Raw genomic sequence first — 20,478 nt, forward strand, 5'->3', positions numbered from 1 at the left:
ACTTACTGATTTTGTGACATTTCAGATCCCTCAGAACCCCAAGTTCTTGGAGACCTGATTACTGACAGTTTTGAAGCTCTCTCGCTTGACAACGACATCAATAACTACAAAAATGACCCATCACAAGATAATTCCAAGCACTATTCTCGGTCGAAGTCTAATTTGGATCAGGTAAATGGACCGTCAATATTTCAATTAGCATATATGATTTTTTCAATGTTAATTGCAGGTTTATAATAACAGACAACAGAACAGAGAAAATATTTTACCAAACATTAACAAAACGAAGCCATCGACGAAGTTTGCATTACAACGACAAAGTAGTTATAAAGACGTGCCTGAAAAGGTACCCAAAGCTGGGAATATAAAGCACAGCGTGTCCGAAGCTAATATTACTAAAGGTAATTGTATTGAATAGAAAATATCAATAAGGAAGTAATCCTGCTATGATTTATTCAAGGTCATACATCGTATATTCCCGATTACATACATTCCTAATTTTCCATTTTTTTTTCACTGGCAGTAATCTGTACAAATTCGTCATCTCCCAAAAAGGCTTGATACTTTTACAATACACATCTTACAATATTTGTAAACCATCATTTTCCTAATTATTATCTTCACAGAAAAGGCGAAATTTTACACAACTTGAATTTTATCCAATATTCAGTAACTTACAAAATTATCATATTAACGACATTATCTAATACAACAATACAAATAGTATAGGATATTCACGTTAAGAAGAGAATGACGTCACAGAATGACAAGTTACGGCGTTGTTAACGTGTGCACTATTTCAAACTTTCAAATTCTTTTGTAATGTTGATTTGTTTTATTTCTATCAACCTTACTTACTATTAACTTATTTAGTTGAAATACAAATTTGTTGAGACTGTTTGGACAATGCTTTAGGCATATTGAATATATGCAGGTCTTATCAAAAGAAATTGTTAGTTCTGAAAAGAAAACAAATACTGATTTTTTTTCGATTCGTCAACGTCTGAAATTTTACTATCAGTTGAGCTACTTACAAAATGAAATTTTACTAGTTTCATTACTATTAAACGCATTTCATTAGAAATTTTAACGTTGTTATGTTGGCTACAGAAAATTACCAAAAATTACGTCATTCTCTTCTTAACGTCAATATCCTATATAATAGACTGCTTTGGTTAAGGATTTTGTTTAGAGCACGTGATTTTTTCTGAGTTGGCTAACCTGTGTATTTGTCATTAGTGTCAGTTGTCATGTTATTTCTTCAGGTTACTTCAACAAAATATGAAGAAAACCAAATCAAAAATTAATTCAATAAAAACAGCAAATAAAACTCCAAAGTGGACAATGTAAACATCAACCACATATGACAACTGACATTAATGACAAATATACAGAGAAAATACATGTATTCCAAACAAAATCCTCATTGGATGACACTCCTTTGAAAGAGAGGGACTCTGATGCAAACACTACTTTTTGTCTCATTCAATTACTTTAAGTTACTTATATATCGATAATTTCTCACACAATTTTCAGTTTTGTTTTACATTTTTATATATTCTTTATACCATTTCACATTTAATAATAAAGTGCAATAAATTTTGATAATGAACAATTTTACATATTTTCTGAATTAAAAACTTGGAGAGTTGTGAATGACTTACTAACTTTATTTGATAAATTGGTCAAAACAGTTTGTCTCTAAAATTTCAAAGACTAATATTTGAGAATTCAAAATGAACAGAGAAGTAAATGAAAATAAACAATTATTTTTTTATGATTTATTAATTTCAGATGAGTTTTGATTCATTTTTCTCAAATATCAATGAGTTCAATAAAGTTAATGTATGTTTCAGTTAATTATGATGTTTTTTTCTGAAACTCTTCATCACTCTGCTATCTGTATATTATTCCATAACCTCTACGTTTAGATATGCCCTTTCCAAAACTTCGTTGTATCTCATTTAAGAAATTTAATTTCGGCAACCTTATTGATACATTATTATATTTAATACTACTAAATACTTTCATACAAATTTAGTTATTTGTGGAACAGTTTGATGAAACTTGATAGAACCTCTAGCATAAAATGAATCTGTTAAAAACACTTTTCCCACAAATGACTAAGTCTTAGTCATCTCTTAATCGTTCTAACTTGGTTATCAAAACACGCAACGAGAGGCAGTATTTGTGTTCTGGTGTAGGAAAAGTGTTTTCAATAGTTCATTGAAACTATTTTTACCGCTATTTTTGGTTCAGTAAAACTCATATGACTGTTTCCTTTTATCGAAGTTAATACATGTATGTCAAATCTACCATCATTTCAGGGTCAGTTTCTTCAAGAAATTCATCGAGGAAAAACTCTTTTTCTAAACCTAGTCGTAACTCAAGTGTACCTAACGTATCAAAGATACCTAACCTGAATAGTGCCAGAATAATAGAAAAGGGTCCAGTCAAACCGATAATGCTGTCGCCAGTGGATATATACGTAAATTCTAGAATATCACCCGAAGAGAAACCTGTCGAGGAAGATGAAGATTTTTATCCCATGTCCATTGATAAACCAGTAGGATTAGATCTAGACGATTTTCTTCCTGTAAGTACAAATGATAATGGTATAAAACTGAGTACTGAATGAGTCAAGACCACATTGGAGTATGCTTTCATCGAGTTGTTGCAATTCACATTGGTTGAATATCCATAACATATAATGAAATTCAAACCGGAATGAGAATTCATTTTTGCTATACTGTACCCAATTTTCATGCTGACGGAACTATTCGACTTAATGTTGAGTTGGCAAAAATGTACTGGTACGCATATTTCAATTGAATTGAATAAGTATTCATTGAGATATAACTCTAGTAATGAACATATTTGATCTATCTAAATATTTCCCGTCTCTAATAGTGATTTGACGATTCTTCCTAAAAATTTTCTTCACTTTCTCAACATTTTCATCCGTTGTCCAAGACGAGCGTCGTCTTTCACATCTTCTCGACCTTCTCTCAAAAGCTTGTACCACTTGAAAAAAAATGTGTGACTCAAAGTACAATCACTGTTAACTTTTCTGTTAACTTTTCAAGTGTTTTTGAGCACTTGATTTCATTTTTTACACAAAATTTGATGCAAATTTTTTTATTCATTTTTCGATAATGAAAATTGCCAAACACGCAGAACACTTCTAACTTTTATGCCTCTCACCAACAAACTAAACATGCTAAACCGCTTGTAATTTTTAAACTACTTTCGAAGACGTTTTTGGTTGAAGTTTTTTTTATTAATTCTTTTCTATCCTTTTTCTAAACAAGTCATCTAAACAAAAATACTCCATTTAAAGGAAATTGTAGAGCACTACCGTACACCCCCCTTAAGCGTGTTACATAATTAGATTTTTCTGGATTTACATTTTTATTTTTTGATTTCCTCTTGAGAATTCCATTTAGTGTATTTGAAAATTTTGCCTTTTCAGGAAAATTTTCATTTGATGATTCTATGAAAGCTGGATTCAATGTATCAATTGAGATATTTTTTTTTTACATTCATTGAAAGTGTAAAATATTTTTTGGTTCTTTCTAAAACCTTGTAGGGACCAGAATAAGGAGTTTGCAATGGTTTTTTAACACAATCTGTTCTTAGAAAAACATGAGAGGTGTTTTGCAATTCTTTATGTACAAACAATTTTTTCTCTCCATGGTGACTGGACTGTTCGTTGATTTTTATGTTTCTCCCGATTTCTTGTAAATTTTTCAAAAATTCTATATGCGATAATTTCTTTTTGACCAGTTTGAATAGAACAAGCGTCCGTATTTGCAATTCCTTTCATCATTCCATCAGAAATAGTAATAAGTTCTTTTTCAGGAAGTTTCTTGTAAAACACCCAGATAAGTTGTTCCACTGTATTTGGAAGTTTCTTCAGTCAAGATAATAAGATAAAATTTGGTGTCATTTGCTCTGAGGCAAGATCCTTCATCCCGATAAGTTGACACTCATTGAATAACTTTGTCATTTTTTCTTCGTCTGATATTTGATACATTCTGATGAGTTGACTTTTTAGTAGTTCATATGAATCTGAAGAATTTTTGTGTTGTATTGTAAAAAGATTTGAATTTTCTTCAACAATACTGCAATCTAAAACTGTCAGTATCTTTCCACATTTATTTTATTAGAATGTATGCTATTTAGGTTAAAAATTGTCTCTACAGTATTGAATCACAGTTCGGGTTCAGTCTTCCAGAAGGATGGTAAAGTGGCAGACTTTGTACGATTGCATTCAGTTTCTGACTCTGTATGTTGTAGTCTGGACTAGTTTGACTGATAGAACAACAATCTTTTTCCGTGGAAGTTGAAGGCGTAGTAACCGCTGGATTAAGTATAGGTGTAGACTACTCATTTGTTGAATAAGTTTTTCTATGCCTTCCATTCTCCTATTATTATTTTCGAGATTTTCAATCAGCTTATTACAAAAAATCTCTAGCCTGTTCACCTTTTTAATAACACTACCTTCTGCTTGAGATTCCTTAGATTTTTCCTCATTACTGATTTTGCAAAGTAGTTCTGTGAAATCAAAGTCTTGAGAATTCAACATTCCAGAATACTCCTTAAAAATTTAAGCCTCCAGCATTATTTTCATGTCAGGAACAGTTCCACCAGGATTGACATTAAAATTTTCGAGTTGGTTAACTAACTGCTCTCGTGAAAGGTTTTGAATGAACTTGACCATGGTTTTATCAAATGCGTAAGAACTATTCACTTCTTAGGGTCACCAATTGTAGTTTTTAAAGTACTTTCGAAGACGTTTCTGATTGAAGTTTTTTTTATTAATTCTTTTCTATCCTTTTTCTAAAGAAATCATCTAAACAAAAACATCTCCTAGCAACACCTAGCATACTCCATTAAAGGAAATTGTAGGGCACTACAAGCTGAATTGTGAACATATGTTCGAGACGAGTGTACCAACACAAAAAAAATAAATATTCACCTTATTATTTAATCAGACTTCGTATATTGGGTTGGTAATAAGAAGATTTTTGAGTATTCTTCTGAAAAACGCGAAATAATTCAAATTCCAATTTAACAATTACAGGTGGCTATACATTTTTAGCTCATTATGTATAATACTATTTTTTATTAAACTGTTGGTTGATAATGGCACTTTTAGATTTTGGGAAGATCTAATATTGTAGATATATGGAATATTATTAAATTTTTCTTTATCACTATGAACTAAGCAAGTAGTCTATTGAGAAATTAAAAAATCAGCAAAGAAAAAACTATGTATAAACTCAATTTTTGTCGATTTCTGAAGACGGAGGCAGATTTCAGCCTCCGAAACGTTAAGATAAGTATCCTATAATTTCTAAGCTTTTTTAATGGGCAAAATTATGAAATATGACAAGTTACTGATGAATAGAACTTTTTCTTTGTTGAAAATAATTTAAATTTACGCAGTAACTTAGAGGGGTAAACTCGAAAGTTTGCCCTTTTTAGACGTGTACAAATTTCTTCTTAACAATTTTCATTTTTTTCAGATTGTGGAAATACCAGAAGAAGGTCGATAAAAGCTGATTTTCCTCCACAAAAAATAACTTTCGTTTAATATTTGTTTCAGTGTTCTACTTATTAATAGGCATCTAAATATAAGTCAACTGAATGGACGAGAAAAATCAAAACAGTTTATAAAGCACATTGTTCTTTTACAGAAGAATCACAACACGATGGGTTTTCAACAACAGCTGCCGTCAATGTCGGAAGCGGAAGTGTTAGGTGTAGTCATGAGAGGTCACGATCCCATGATGGGTATCTTGAATACGCGACAAAGGAGCCTGAAGCTGATCCTGGCCCAGTACAGAAGCAAAGATATGAAATCTGCCATCGAAATGGCATTGGCGATGGACGAAGCAGCAATTCTTGTAGATATTCTTGGAGTTATAAATAATAAATAGTAAGTTTTTATATTCACAACAATAATAGTTGTTCATGATGGATTTTTTTTTAGCTCTTTGTGGAATCTCGATCTGTGTGTTTTGATATTACCGAAGATTTTAGACTTACTACAAAGTAAATATGAGACGTAAGTACAGTTTTTTCAAGAATTGTTTAATCTTTTTCAACATTTCATAAAAATGGTAAAAAAGTTTCAATATGAATAGAATAGTATGAACAAAAAAAAAGATGGATGTAGCCATTGCCACGTGGTAGGAAATTATAATGATGAAAAGAGAATTGAAACTTTCTATGTTTTTACCACTTTTATTTGTAACTAACGTTACTGCAGTTTAGTCCTATAAGTACATTTTCAAACTTACACATTAAATACATTAATATGTATAGCACGAAACTGCAGTAACGTTAGTTACAAATAAAAGTGGTAAAAAACATAGAAAGTTTCAATTCTCTTTTCTTCAATTGTATAAACATTTTTGGGAAACCACACTACAATAATTTTTAGGTGAAAGGGAAGGTGATGTAAAGCCAATCCAGAATTTTTTAGGTGGCTATTTTATACAAAAATATAATATTGTTACAACTTCAGTTTGGGGGGTGACTCAGGGTAGCCTTATGAGGGAAATACCATGAGGGAAACACCAGAATACTTAGATACTAAGTTTATTGCCTAGGAGTTGTACACGGAGGTCCTTCCCCAATCAGGTCTTACTAACAACTGTCTTATTATAATACATCAATAGCAAAATCAATACTCCTGACCGCTCTGCACTGAATGATTCCGTACAACCCATCTCGTCTTGTGTTTGTAAATCTTTGCTGGAAAAATCCTCACTTGTTTACACTGTGGTAAATGTTCAAGAAGTACCGAAAACTTATGTGAATTACTGGAACTTCATCTAACTTTTCCTAATACGACTAATAACCAGTCCGTGCAAAGCTTATTGTTAAATCATCTGAAAATGGAATTTTTAAGAGATGATGATCGACTGTATTGTCAAACATGCGCCAAACTAACTGACTGTTATAAGGAAACAAGTATAGCTGAGGCTCCAGTCAATCTAATAATAACTCTGATGATTTTCAAACAAGACTCAACCTCTAACGGAAGCAAGAAACTCTTTGGAAAGTTCGAAATAGATGAACATTTCAACCTAGCAGACCACTATTATAATATTCATGCAGTCATTGTTCACTGTGGTTATGGCGTTGAATTTGGTCATTATTACACCTTGGTCAAAGACGATAGTCGTGTCACGAAGTGTTCTGGCGATGCATTGAATTTATTGGAGCCTCTGGAGACACCCTACAGTTTGTTTTATAAGAGAGAGGACATTGTTAGATCAAGATCTTCAGATGATGTGATGCTGCAGGTTTTTCCGGGTTTTCCTGCAGCTGAAAAAGCAAATGCGCCACTGGAATCGATGAAGTCGCCCCGGAGCGCCAATTAATTTTTATTGTTGTTTTTATTTTATTTTTATCGTTTTTTTAATAAAACTTCATTAATACATCATCATCAAATATAATACATGTTGACATCATCAAAACTATCAAGTCGAGGAATCAGCTACCGCGGTCCCCTCTCGCTCCCTACGCCTCGTGTTGGTCATAGGTCGCGTCGTTGCATCGATGCTAAATTAAGGGTAGACTCCTTGACGCCATAGGTCATCATCTTGCCACAATATTTCAGTTCAGTTAACTTTTGCTGAATTAAATTTTACAAATTCCTATCTGTTTTTTAAGGAATTTTCCTGTTACTCAAGTACATCATATGATTTGCCTGATTTTAGGCTTGCTGTTACAACAAAGGAAGCTTATTTGAAACTTGGAATATGAGTCAAAAAAATTAAATGAAATCAGCAGATTTTTTCTCTTCATTTTTTTTAATTCAAAAATATGTTTGAAAGGTGTTGAAGAAGTATTTAACAAAAATGAACCAAAAGAAAAAAATGCTAGTTGAATTTGGTTTTTATTGCGCCAAGGTGCTGATTATTGACGTAACTCTTTTATTTATGAACCGATTGAAAGCTTACCAGAATACATCATAGATTCTCGCAACCATTTCGGTAGGCAGTTTTTTAAATTAGTGAGCACAAACGCAGAGATAAACAGATAATAATTCTAAAAATCCCATTGTTTTACGTTCTATTGCGTTAAAGTTCCTCAATAATAGTTTTTCTCAAATATCTTCCAGGTACAGACAGTGATCAGTTACACTTTTATTAGGGGTATATGTTAGGTTAGGTTAGGTCTAAAGTGAGTTGGTTTATTCGAACCTCCACCGCAACCCGCAAGGGTTTATTGTGGCTCACACCTATTCACACTAGGCCGAATAAAGCCAGCTTCTCAACGTAGCCGATTAGGTTGTATGGTAAGTGGTCTTTCAGGTCAGATGGTAAGAGTACGGATCTGCCGAACTCTAAGAACCTGATTCGGTTCCCAGCGGGGCAGGCACAAAGTATATGCTCTACTGTTTCATCATTTTCCAAACAGAGGCGACACACACTGTCTTCCGACAGTCCAAGTCTCTGCATATGATGATTCAAATGACAGTGATCAGTAAGGCCTGTTAGACATCGTACTTCATCCCTACTGTAGTCCAACAACAGTTTGGTATCAAGCATCGAAGGGTGGATAAATGGCTTGGAGTGAGCCAATCCTGGAAGATTCTGCCAGAAGTCCCTAAATCTTCTTGCCATCCAGGTGTTCAATGTTTGGCAACGCCAAAAGCGATGACAATGACAGGTTATGGTCCGACGAAGCCGATTGCAGCACCCTCCTTTGCAAGAGAGTCAGCAGCTTCATTACCTTCCAGGCCAGTATGGCCAGGAATCCAGACCAGAGACAATCTGTTAAGTCTTCCTATGGAGGAGAGTCGTTTTTGGCAATTTGCTACCAATATAGACGTTGTTCGGTAGGAGCCAAGAGCTTCCAACGCCGCTTGACTGCCGAGAATATTTTTATTGACTTGTCTGTGAGGTTGGATTCATCCAATCTCTCCGCACACAATTCAATAGCTTAAATTTCCGCTTGAAATACAGTCACATAAGTTCGTAGACAGGTAGATATCTCTGTTCTGGGACTGCGACTAAAAATACCTGCACCAGAACTGGAAGGTGTTTTGATCCATCTGCGAACCAACAACTAGTTGCTCTTAAAATTACCTTCTCCCAGAGGATCCAGTCCTCTCTACTCGGGAATAGTACTTTATAAGGCAGTTCGTAGTTGACAGTTGAAGGCTTAAAGTCGGAGGTCATTTCCGGAATGCTGTGACTTCCAGTGTCAACCAACAGTCTGTTGCACTCTGCATTTAATTGATTTGATTTGTGCAATTGGCACTGTGCACAAGTCTGTATGCAGTCCATCTAGCCTCTCTCTCCAGAAAAATGTGGAGAGGAGCTAGATCTAGAAGGATCTCCATCATACTCATGGCACCACCACTTGGGCCGTTTTCTGTAAAACCTTCGACTACCAAGCAACTGCACCATAAGTGATCATTGGTCTGACAATCATCACATAAATCCAAAGGATTTTTTTGGGTCCTAAGCCCCAAGTTTTACCACAAATCTTTCATAGAGACAGTCTGGCTCTGTGTAAAACTTTTTCCAAGAGAGCGTTTCAGGTGAGTCTTTTATCAAGGTCAATTCTCCTCTTGGTGAAAGGGATTAACACAGTTTTGCTGGGGTTGACAGACATCTGCTCCCTCAGGCACCAACTGTGAACAACGTCCAACGTGCTTTTGAGGATATTACAAGCTATCCTTTCCGACGTGGACCTTGCCAGGATGAAAAGGTCATCTGCATAAGCTTGCAGATCAACTTTTCTTCTGTCAAGGGCATCGAGCAGACTATCCATCAGGAGCCACCACAGAAGGGGAGATAGTACCCCACCTTGAGGGCAGCCCCTGGTGACCCTGAACCTGATGGCCTCGCCTTGAAGAGTCGTAGTTGCAGTTCTTTTACTAGCATGGCATAAATCCAGCCAGTTATGGTCGATTCTATACCCTTCCTAGCAAGAGACCATCCTATAGATTTAGGTAGTGCATTGTCAAATGCTCCTTCAATATCAAGAAATACAGCAACCGCAATCTCCTTGTTGTCAAGGGATTGGGAGATTTTCTCAACGAGGTTTTTTAATGCTAAATCTGTCGATTTGCCGGTCCGTCCAGTATCCTCTCAAGTCCTTTCAGCAGGAAAGATGTAAGGCTGATTGGTCGGACCGATTTAGGGTGTGGCTCTCGGGGTATATGTATACCAGAGTAATAATTTTAATCTTAAACAATGTTGAATTTCTATAAAAAGATCACACCGCATTTGTCTAAAAAAGTTTAATGCAATTTTCAGAAATTTTTATTTACTCATCAAATTAACGTATTCAAAAAACACTTTATTGTAAGATTTTCATCAAACAGTTTTACAAAAACGCAACACGTTTCGCCATACAATGGCTTCTTCGGGTGTGTCTTTACATTGTTTGAATACGTTAGTTATGAATTTTCATCAAGTATCGGCCAATTCCATCATATATCAACAAATTATTTGAACTTTCTTGTAAATCAGAATCAAAACTCCTGTAACAGGAATTTTTCCAAACATATCCTTTCGAGAGGTGATCTCTGTGATCTTGGTTGCCTAAGTGGATGTGTTTAGAGAATCTTGAGTCAATAGTAGTGTTTGATTGTTTTTCTTTCCGATCACAGATGGCGTCGATGAGCTTTTATTGACGAGATAATTCCATTTTTGTTTCCCAAATAGTACTATAATAATTAAACAATTAATATTTCTAAGTACTCACCAAAGTCCAGCAATCTATCTATCCAATGTCTTTAAACACCAATATAAGTCTTGAGGACTGAAGAAGCATTGTTGTAGAGAGCCCATTAACAGATGGCGATACTGAATAATTTTTAAGCTTATATTCCAGAAAAAACAAAATTTAGAGACAACGGTGATCTCAGTTTGGTGAAAATCCACATCAGAACTTACCAAAACTAATAAAGGTTCACAAAGCCGCGACACATTGCTAAACAATCGCTTTCCCAAGCAAGGCATGCCCTGGATTCAAACTAGGAACATTTTCAAGGACCTATTGAAGTTATGTGGTAGTGGATGCCGATGGTTTTCTACAAACTTTTTGTATGATCTTACCGTGAATGACCTTAAAATTCGTCCAACTGTTCGGTCGGTAGCCAGGCGGTTCGACGTAGGTGCTTCGTTCACTCACTCGAATTGACTGCCGTGTTGGTCGGTGGTTCAAGCCCTAGTCTGAACGATCGATTTTCATTTACTATCGTCCGTGTTAGGAATCACACGTTAAAAGGTAAATACTTCGTTAATCCTTAACTCGCACAAGTTTCGACTTCTGAGGGTGGTCCTTCGTAGGGGTGCGACAGCTTGTTACCGGAAAAACATATTTTAAACAGATTTTTAAACAGAATACTAGGAGGAAAAAGAACAGTGCATACATAGCGCACAGTTCAAATGACTTGAGTACACCAAGTAAGGAGTGTCGAACCCAAGGATTTGATGGCAACTCCTTTTTTTTCTGATGGCAACTTAAGGTCATGACCAACTTAATGACAAATGTCATTTTCATGATAGTCATCGTATTCTTCAGTTGTTTTAGAGGTCCCAGGGACAGCTACGTGTAGAGGTGACGAATTACTAGACCCTTATACCATAAGGATAGAGAGAATCTGATGGTCTGGTCAATTTTGTTCCATCTTCATGACCATCACTGCTTCCACTTCCACTACTGTCATCTTGATCCTCTTTTCATTTGAGAGATTTTCGGTCTGAAAATTGACACACCATACAAAAATTACAAACCATTGTTAATCAACACCCACGGAAGCAAAAAAATTCTATGATCAGATATAATACTAATAAACTGTGCCTGGAATGAATTCGAACAAATATTTATTAAAAAACACTTAACATTAACAGTTCAACTTGAATCCCACTAGTGGCTGACCCAATTTCCTCTACCAGTCGCTAGGTGGCTCTAGCTCAGTGTTGCGAGATGTAGGATTACGACAATTATTCTATTTGAAGTATTATTTTTCTGTTTTACTATTAAAAATAATTGAGTATGATAATTTCGATTTGTAATGAAAAAATGATGAATAACCCAATAGTGTAAGTATTTTTATGACTATTAAAATAATTATTTCGAACATTGTCCTTAGCTATCACAAGTTTCTCAATTTCTGAGAGTTGTCGTTCGTATGGGGGCGACAGCTGATTAACGGAAAAACAGATAAAAAAACAGATTTTGATAAATTGCAGCAACTTAATTTAATAACCATATTCTGCTTGGGTATGCCCGTGTCCCCAAGCAGAATATTGTATGGTCGTTCACTACAATATTTTTTCTAGCACCATCAAACTATCCCTATCCTTTGCCGAATTCATATTGGTATGGCGGTTATCTTGTTTTCTGACATTTTAAATGTTTTCCGCTTGAACCCTTTTTTGCGTCTAGGGAGTGCTTAAAAGATCATAGTCCACCATCTTTGGCGATACGCCTTATTGGTCTTAGAGAGACGTCATTCTATATTTCGTATTTTTTTCATCAATATCTTTCAATAGATTCCCATATCAAGCGGGCGTATAAAAAATTCCGCCATATTGTATTTAGAGTGACAGCCGTATTTTATGATACCCATGATACCACTATGATACCTATGATACCACTAGTTATTTCATGTACCCATGGGGGTACATGAAATAACTAGTCTATCGTCTTGGGTCATCCACATAAAGGATTTAAAGTGATGTCATCACATTTTTCGTATACTTTTCAGCTAACCCTTTCATTAGATACTCACGTCAATGGAGTTCTAAAAAACTAGTCTGGCATATTAGGCTATCCGCCATATTAGACGAAGAATGACGCCATTTAGCTAATCATGCATTGTAAAATCAAAATAAGCTGGAAAAATTATCAGTTCAACGGTTGAGAATGAGAGCTACAGAATTCAGTTGAAAAACTTTTCCCGAGCTGACATACAAAGCAAATTAAATAAAAACTTGTAATAAAAATAGGATATCAGAAACTTAGTTGAACTCATCAAATTATTGATATAATTGATAAAGTGGAATAAAAGAATCCAACTGACAAGACAAAGAAAGTATTTTTGTGATTCGCATATGTGAGACTCTAACGATGGTTATAGACCGTGAAAACAACCGAGGGTTCTAACGACCTCTAGATAATACCCAACTAATTTGCTTCGCCGTCATTAAAACAATTTGTTAGCGTTTCTTCCTACTTTGTGAATAATCGTGTTACGTTTTCGTCATGTAGCGCCAGGAAACCTGTCAGCTGCTGCGTCGATGTCAAAAATGTTAGGATAAATAGCGGAAATTGATCATTATTTAACGAATAGTTCACCTTTTTAGACACGACATCGAGTTGGATAAAAAATATTTTCACATGCTGGGTAGTTGAAAAGTATCGGAAACTTTCTCTACCCAATTTTGGATTTTGTTATCTACAGTTGGGTCGATACATAACCATTATTGAGGATCTTTATTAACGCAATTGAATCCTAAATAATGTAGTTTGTGAAAAGCGCGCAGAGAAGCGTGTTGCAGTTCTGATGTGTGGGAGCAGTGATTGTTTCAGATTCATTTCACTCCAAAGTTTCCAATTCTACCGCTTGGTTATACAGGGAGGTTCAAATATCGAAAACTCTCGTTACCTTTAACAAAAAAGATCATATTTTTAAATATCACATATTTCGTATGTAGTAATATGAGTCATCTGTAGTCACAAAGTTATTAAAAAAACAACAGCATTGGAAACATGATGCATTGGTTTTATATTCATTGTTTTATTTTTCATTAAAAGTAACATTAAAATTTTGAAGTTCAGTTTTGTTGTTTGTCGTATTATCTGAATTAGCCTTGGGAATTCAATTATATTAATTCAGAAATAATAGTTTACTTGCCACTTGTTTGTGTTATTTTGCAAGCTTAGGTTTACTCAAAGTTTTCAAATTACCTAAGAACTACAGAATATTTTTAACAATTCAAATAAAAAATTTAAAATTCAACTTTGTCTTGTTTTACTTCAATTTTTTCGTACTCTGCTATAGAGAGCTTTTTATTTTATACATGAAAGAACAATTTACAAGGATCGTGCAACAAAAAAATACCGAAGAAAGTTTCACTCAAAAAATATTTAATATTCCATAACTATTAAGAAGCTATTATTCCGTTTGTATTGGGTCTACAGACACCGCAATCCCATAATACTTTTTACATTTAAGAAGCTACATTTTAATTAAAAATTATTTTTTAGGTTAAATATCCACGTGTTGAGAGTTATTCGGGAAAATCGTCTGCAAACAAGGATGTAATACTTTCACTGGCGAATAAATCGATAAGTATTGAAAAAAAGTATCGAGCAAAAGTTGCTTAGGATCATTCAATCTATTCTATACAGCGTCAGCGTTGAAATAGAGTTTAAATAGAACCTGAATACAAATGTTTGTGCTTTTTGGTAAAATTTTATAGTATCGCCGTATTTTACCTTCATTAATTTATTTTGTTGGCCAATTCTATTCGCGTTTCCTATCTTTCATTCTGCATCAATCTATATGTAATGTTTTTTCAGTTTTAGTTATTATAGTTTCTCAAATTTTTACATTCATGTGTGGTGTTCGCCGAAAAAAGATACACAGTGTACGAAAACTAATCTTTCGACAAAAACTCGTTTAAAGTTTCGCAGTGTATTACTCCTACGTACAGCTTATCAAGTCTAGGAAGAGACTTGAGAATTATTTCCTGTCTCTCTCTTTCTCTTTCTCGCTCTCTCTATCTCGCTCTCATACATAGTCTTTTAACGAACGCACATCTAGTGAGCGGGACCATAACGGAATTCAGAAAGCTCTTCTGATATTTGACAAGCTGTACACGCCTTCAGTGGGGTGTAAGGTCTTGATATCATTGGTCTGGGTATCTGTGACGTCATTCCTTTGATGTGCGATGTTTATTCTCGTTGAAGTGTGGCGGTCAAGGCCGTAGTCAGAAAACAATTTCGGGGGGGGGGGTTTGATTTGGTATAACAGTAGAAAAACATGAAATATAAAAACAACGAAAGAAAAGGAAGAAAAATTGTGTTACATGATCATATATATTTATTAGAAAACCTCCTCGGTGTCGATGTCAATTCTACGGTGGATTGACATTAAAGCCAAACCATTTAGTCGTTCCTGGCTTGTGGAGTTTTTTGAATGAGTTTTGAGGCGTTTCATAGAAGAGAACGTCCTTTCAGGGGTACGTGTGGGAACAAGTAGTGTCGCCAGGATCTTTGAAAGTTTCTACGCACATTGTTTTTTTCAATATATTCTCTTTCAATCACTTGGTTCGTTTTGCAACTCCTTCCAAGGAGTTTTCTTCTTAGGTCGTCGTCGATCCTGTCCTTTCCAGGAAGGTGGACAGGTCACTAGGAAACATCTCCTTTATATCGGCAGGTGTAGGCTAAGACTCGCCGAACACACACTCTCTTTTATTGACGATTTCTGACACTCGCGTAGGACATGCCGAACAGTTTCATCTTTCTGTTCATACATCCTGCATAGAGGTGTGTCTACTAGCCCCATATTATGGAGGTGTTTTATTAGTTGACAGTGGCCAGTCAGAATTCCTACTGTTAGGCGTAGATTTTTCCTAGTAATCGCTAGATATTTCTTCGGTAACAGCTTCCCAGGGTCGCCAAGAGTAATTCTGGCAAGATTGCATCCTTTGATTTCATCCCATTTCTTTAGGGATTGATCATGGGTGTAACGTTTGGCTAGTTCCGCAATTGTCGAAGTCATCAGGCCGTAGATGCCAATGGGTCCTGAAATTCTTAATCCAGCCGCTTCCTTGGCTAAAGAGTCGGCAATGCGATTACCTTTACTCCTGTCGTCCACCTCAGGATAATGTTATTATCTACCGAGGCTTTGGCTAAATCTTGGTGGCACTCTAGTACTAGGCCTGAGGTAACACGTTGTCTGTTCTAGGCTAATAGGGCTTGTCTGCTATCAGTGCAGATTGTTATTTTTTTGCCAGACATTCCTTTCCTGATTATTTCTTTTGTGGCAATTGAGATACCGGCCAGTTCTGTCTGAACCACGCTGGTATTTTTCCCATTGTCCAGTAAATCCTTAGGCTCAGTGATCTGAAGTAGATTCCACATCTTGAGCCTTCTTTGGTTTTTGAGCCGTCTGTAAATATGCGTATTGCATTTGTAGCATCTGACTCTGTGTTCTGTTTTATTTGTATTTTGTAGGGTTTATTAACCACAACGCTGGGTACAAATGCATCACTGGTTGCCTGCAGCAGAGGTTGCGCAGTGAGCTCTTCTCGCCATAGGCTCAGTCTCAATTGACCCATTCCTACTTCGAGGTTCATACCAGCCGTGTGCAATCGTAACATGACCATTAACGCAACCTCCTTAACGTACAGGTCCAGAGAGGACAGACCAATAATTAATTCCATCCACCTTGATCCACCAATCCACCTTGATCCCCCTTGGTGCGGCCTTGGTGGCAGTAGCTTCAGTTGCATGTGTATGGGAATGGGATGTTTTCTTTGTTTCGTAATTCTCGTGAGAATTTCATCGTAAATTATTACTTTTCATAAAACCTATTTTATTAAAATGAAGGCGAGTGACTATTTAAAAAAATCAAGAGATTTTCGATAGAGTTCGAAACGGTCAAAATGATATGAGGGTGGCATCATGAAGGTTTGCTGGCCAAACTTCGATGCTATGATTTGTGTATGGCTCTTCAGCTTCCTGAAAGAACATTCCCTGCAAGTGGTCGTCGATGGATATCTCTCGAATACTTTCACCATCAACGCTGGTGTTCCCCAGGGATCCATATTGTCTCCAACTCTCTTTTTATTACATATCAACGACTTTTGGAAAAAACCAAGAATCCAATATATTGTTTTGCTGACGACAGCACACTTGTCTCGTCATTTCATTTACCGGCAGCAGGAGGTTGCATATCTTAATGAGGATCTAGAAGTGATTTCGAATTGGGATGAAAGTAACCAGGTTCAATTCAATGCCACAAAAACCCAGGTATCAGTTTTCTCCATGAAAATAAATGTCTTCGAAACGGATATAATAATGTCAGTTCAGACAATTCCGCTTTTTGCTTCGATAAGTTTGTTTGGGGGTTAAACTGGACACCAATATGTCTTGGCACAATCATGTCGCTGAAATTGCAAAGGCTGCTTCTCAAAAACTTGAAACACTGTTCCGAACTAGAAAACTGTACACACCTCAGCAACTTTTAATGCTTTATAGCCTCTTCTTTGCAGCTTCTTTAAAGCTTCTTCTTCTTCTGGAGTATTTTTCTCATGTATGGAGCTCTGCTCCCAAATATACGCTGAAGATGCTGGAATTCCATCCAGAAAAGAGCTATACGCCTGATTTGAGACATCACATGCAACCTTGATAGATACTCTTCTATAGATACTTTCACGGGAAGTGAAAATATACGATGAGGTATGTATAATGAAGATGAATCTTCTGCAAATTCTGGTTTGAATATTTCATCAGAAAATTGTGAAACGGAATATGCTGAGTTAGAGGAGAATTTGAATGATCCACAACTGAATAGTTCTCGCATCAGCAACGTAGAACCTGTCGTACCTTTTTGAGCGAATGGTTTCGAATGTACATACACTTACCAAATGAAGGTGTGAACATTTTTTTTCGCAAGTTATAGCATGCTTTCTAGTGTCTGAAACCATTAAAACTCATTTTTTGACACATTATGTACCTTTTTTCGACGAACACCACAATATCAGTAATTATTATCTATAATGATAATAATCGTAAATGTTGAAAGGGGGTTTTCCGTGTACCAATAATAACGTATATAAGTTTGACCTTAACACGATACTACGCGACGCCTAAATAATCCTATATAATCGACCGTTCCGAACGAATTATCTAGGCAGCGTCGATCACGATTCGCCTTTTTTTCAGTCAACGGTCACCTCGTTATTCGCATTAGCGATTCATTGGTGCCCCGAACGGGACACGCGTCTCTGCCATATAAACGAAATCGGAAAATCTCGAACGTTCGCCCCGACAATTCGACACGTCCAACCCTTTTCGTCCCCGTTGCTGCGATTGTGTGAGAAAGGAGAAACGTATACCTGAGCCGAATGTTTGCATACAACGTCGTTTATTCAAATTTTCGAGTGTCCTCCACGTCGAAATTTGAAGAGATCAGAAGAGCAACTCGACACCATCCGCATTGTCTGGCTCGTCACTTGGCTGTCTGCCTGCTCAATGATAGTTTATGGTAATATGCATAAGACATAGGAGGGGTGATGGGGTAAAATTGGATTAGGCGATGACAACAAACAATGAACTTTTGGGCGATGCTTGAATACATCATTTTTGAAACCGTTGAAATGATTAACGCGGAAATCGATTGGTAACAAATGTGCAACACAGAATAATAGTTATTTCATCGTATGAGTTCAGAACCAATTTAGACAGCATAGTCTCCGTCTCAGTTTCTGTCATTGTTTTGAGGAATTTCAGTGTGACCAGCATAATTTCAATCTCAAACATTGAGACAAGTGCCATGCAGTGTAACTAATCGGAGCGTGATTGTGTGATCGCATAATTTTTGCACTCTCAACTGAATCGCATAAATTAAGATAATTTCAAAACAACGAACATTTTTCCCACCGTTGAAATTCCAACTATTCAACAGTTCAACTATTTCATCAACTATATTATTTTTAATTGCATGTCATTAGATTGGTTAACATGCGCATTACTGAGGTTTTAGCTCAGTTGAGAACTTTTAAGGTCACAATTTAAGAATAAAGACTGGAACTTAGACATGAAACTTTGTATATAAATGTTTTTATGGATGGATTCACATCCATGAGACTGCAATGGGCTTGTTTCATGATTTTTTGTTTATAGTTCAGTTGATAGAAATTTTAAATTGAAAAACAGTGCACTTTGTTTCATCTCTCTAAGTACCGTAGTTTTCCCGTAATTCATTATTAAAAATCGAATGTGGTAGGGTGGTGACGTCATGGCCCTATTGCCGCTTCTTGTTCGATTGACCAATTGGAACAATAGAAATAATCAACATTGCCAAATCGTAAAATTTACGGAGCCTATAATTATCAATTTAATTATGGAAGTGTATATGAACCCATTAACGTTTCAATTAATGAAAAATTCTCCACATGGAATAAAATGTACACGAAAAATCATGTTTGGAAATAAGTTCTATATGTAAAATCAGTATACAAAGTCGATAGATCACAAAATATTTACCTAAACTATGATTTTATGCATTATTTAATAATATAATTAATATAATATGAAAATAAAAAAAATATAGCAAACTGGATTAAATATTCTAATATTCAATGTATTCTACAATCCTCAATCTGTACAACTGTAATTTATTATTAAAAAAAAACTATTCCTACGTACATACTTCTTTCTAATATAGCTAGTAAATTCAAGAGTTATAGGCTCCCTCGGGTAATCTGTTGAATCTCCCAAAACTTGAGAGGAAGGTTGAATGAGGTCAAGTATAGACAGAATTGATTGTATTCGAACTGATCCAACAAAAGCTTCTAAGGAAATAACATCATTAATCATATGATAAAATTTAATTGATTTTGTTTCATACTTTCAGTAACAGGATTAACTCGAGATAATACTTCCTCTGGAGAATACTTGAAGTTGAAATAAAAACTGTGTCATCAAATTCAATATTTTCGTTCCCTTTTCATTTACAGTCACTTTTCAAATAATTTATATGTAATCCAGTCATTTAAGCTTAAATTAGGTAAGAATCTCGGAATTCGAGATACCCAGCTGTAAGTCTGTAAATACTTGTATATTGACACCCTAAAAGTTGTCTCAAAACCTACATATGGTAGGGTGTAAGCAACTATTAAATTTCAAGGTCAAAGGTCACAAAAATCGGTTTTTTGCGCTTTTTTGGAAATATCTCATTTCCTATGGGTTTTTTGCTATTTGTTTATTATCAATATTGTAGAATACAAAATTCTATACAAATTTTGTTTAAAAAAATTTTTTATACGGTGAACCGTTTTCGAGATAGAGGGCGAAGAGCGCGCGGTCACAGCATCACTTCAGGTCAACTGGTGCCTCCGGTCGAAAACGCGCCATATATAGTTGATGAACTATCGATAAATCAATGATTATAAATATTTGTCAATTTTTATCAACTATTATATTATATTATATTTTATCATTTTCTTCATGCATTAATCTATTCAATAATACTGATAACCGTTTACTAAAATTAAAAAATAATTAAGAGAAATTTTTTTTTTTTTTAAATTGGGAAAGGTAATCTAAAAAACCTATTTTATTTCTGCAAGTATTAAGTGGCTGTGACACAACTTCTGCGCTTTTTAAAAAGGGAAAAAATCATTTTTAAAAGTTTTTGAGAAACTGACAAATTTGAATGAACTAGCTGCAGTATTTGAGGAAGAAAATTGTTCGGCCCAG

General features: G+C 35.3%; 1 protein-coding gene across 5 annotated transcripts in view; it reads left to right on the forward strand.

The window, feature by feature from the left end:
* kat80 (katanin p80) overlaps positions 1-20,478 on the forward strand; it is a 108,261-nt gene that overhangs the window by 66,062 nt on the left and 21,721 nt on the right. For all 5 annotated transcript variants that reach the window (XR_012464489.1, XR_012464490.1, XM_074170916.1 and 2 more), the window contains exons 5-9: positions 26-171; positions 230-401; positions 2,328-2,596; positions 5,703-5,944; positions 5,999-6,073. Coding sequence is in view for 3 of the 5 variants with exons in the window: in XM_074170916.1 (XP_074027017.1) it covers positions 26-171; positions 230-401; positions 2,328-2,596; positions 5,703-5,944; positions 5,999-6,073 (904 nt within the window). In the remaining 2 variants the exon portion in view is untranslated. The remainder of the gene's footprint in view (positions 1-25; positions 172-229; positions 402-2,327; positions 2,597-5,702; positions 5,945-5,998; positions 6,074-20,478) is intronic.

The sequence above is a fragment of the Leptinotarsa decemlineata genome, unplaced genomic scaffold (genome assembly GCF_025532065.1).
Source record: "Leptinotarsa decemlineata unplaced genomic scaffold, Ldec_3_MD MMD2_tig00000008_RagTag_RagTag, whole genome shotgun sequence".
Taxonomy (NCBI): domain Eukaryota; kingdom Metazoa; phylum Arthropoda; class Insecta; order Coleoptera; family Chrysomelidae; genus Leptinotarsa; species Leptinotarsa decemlineata.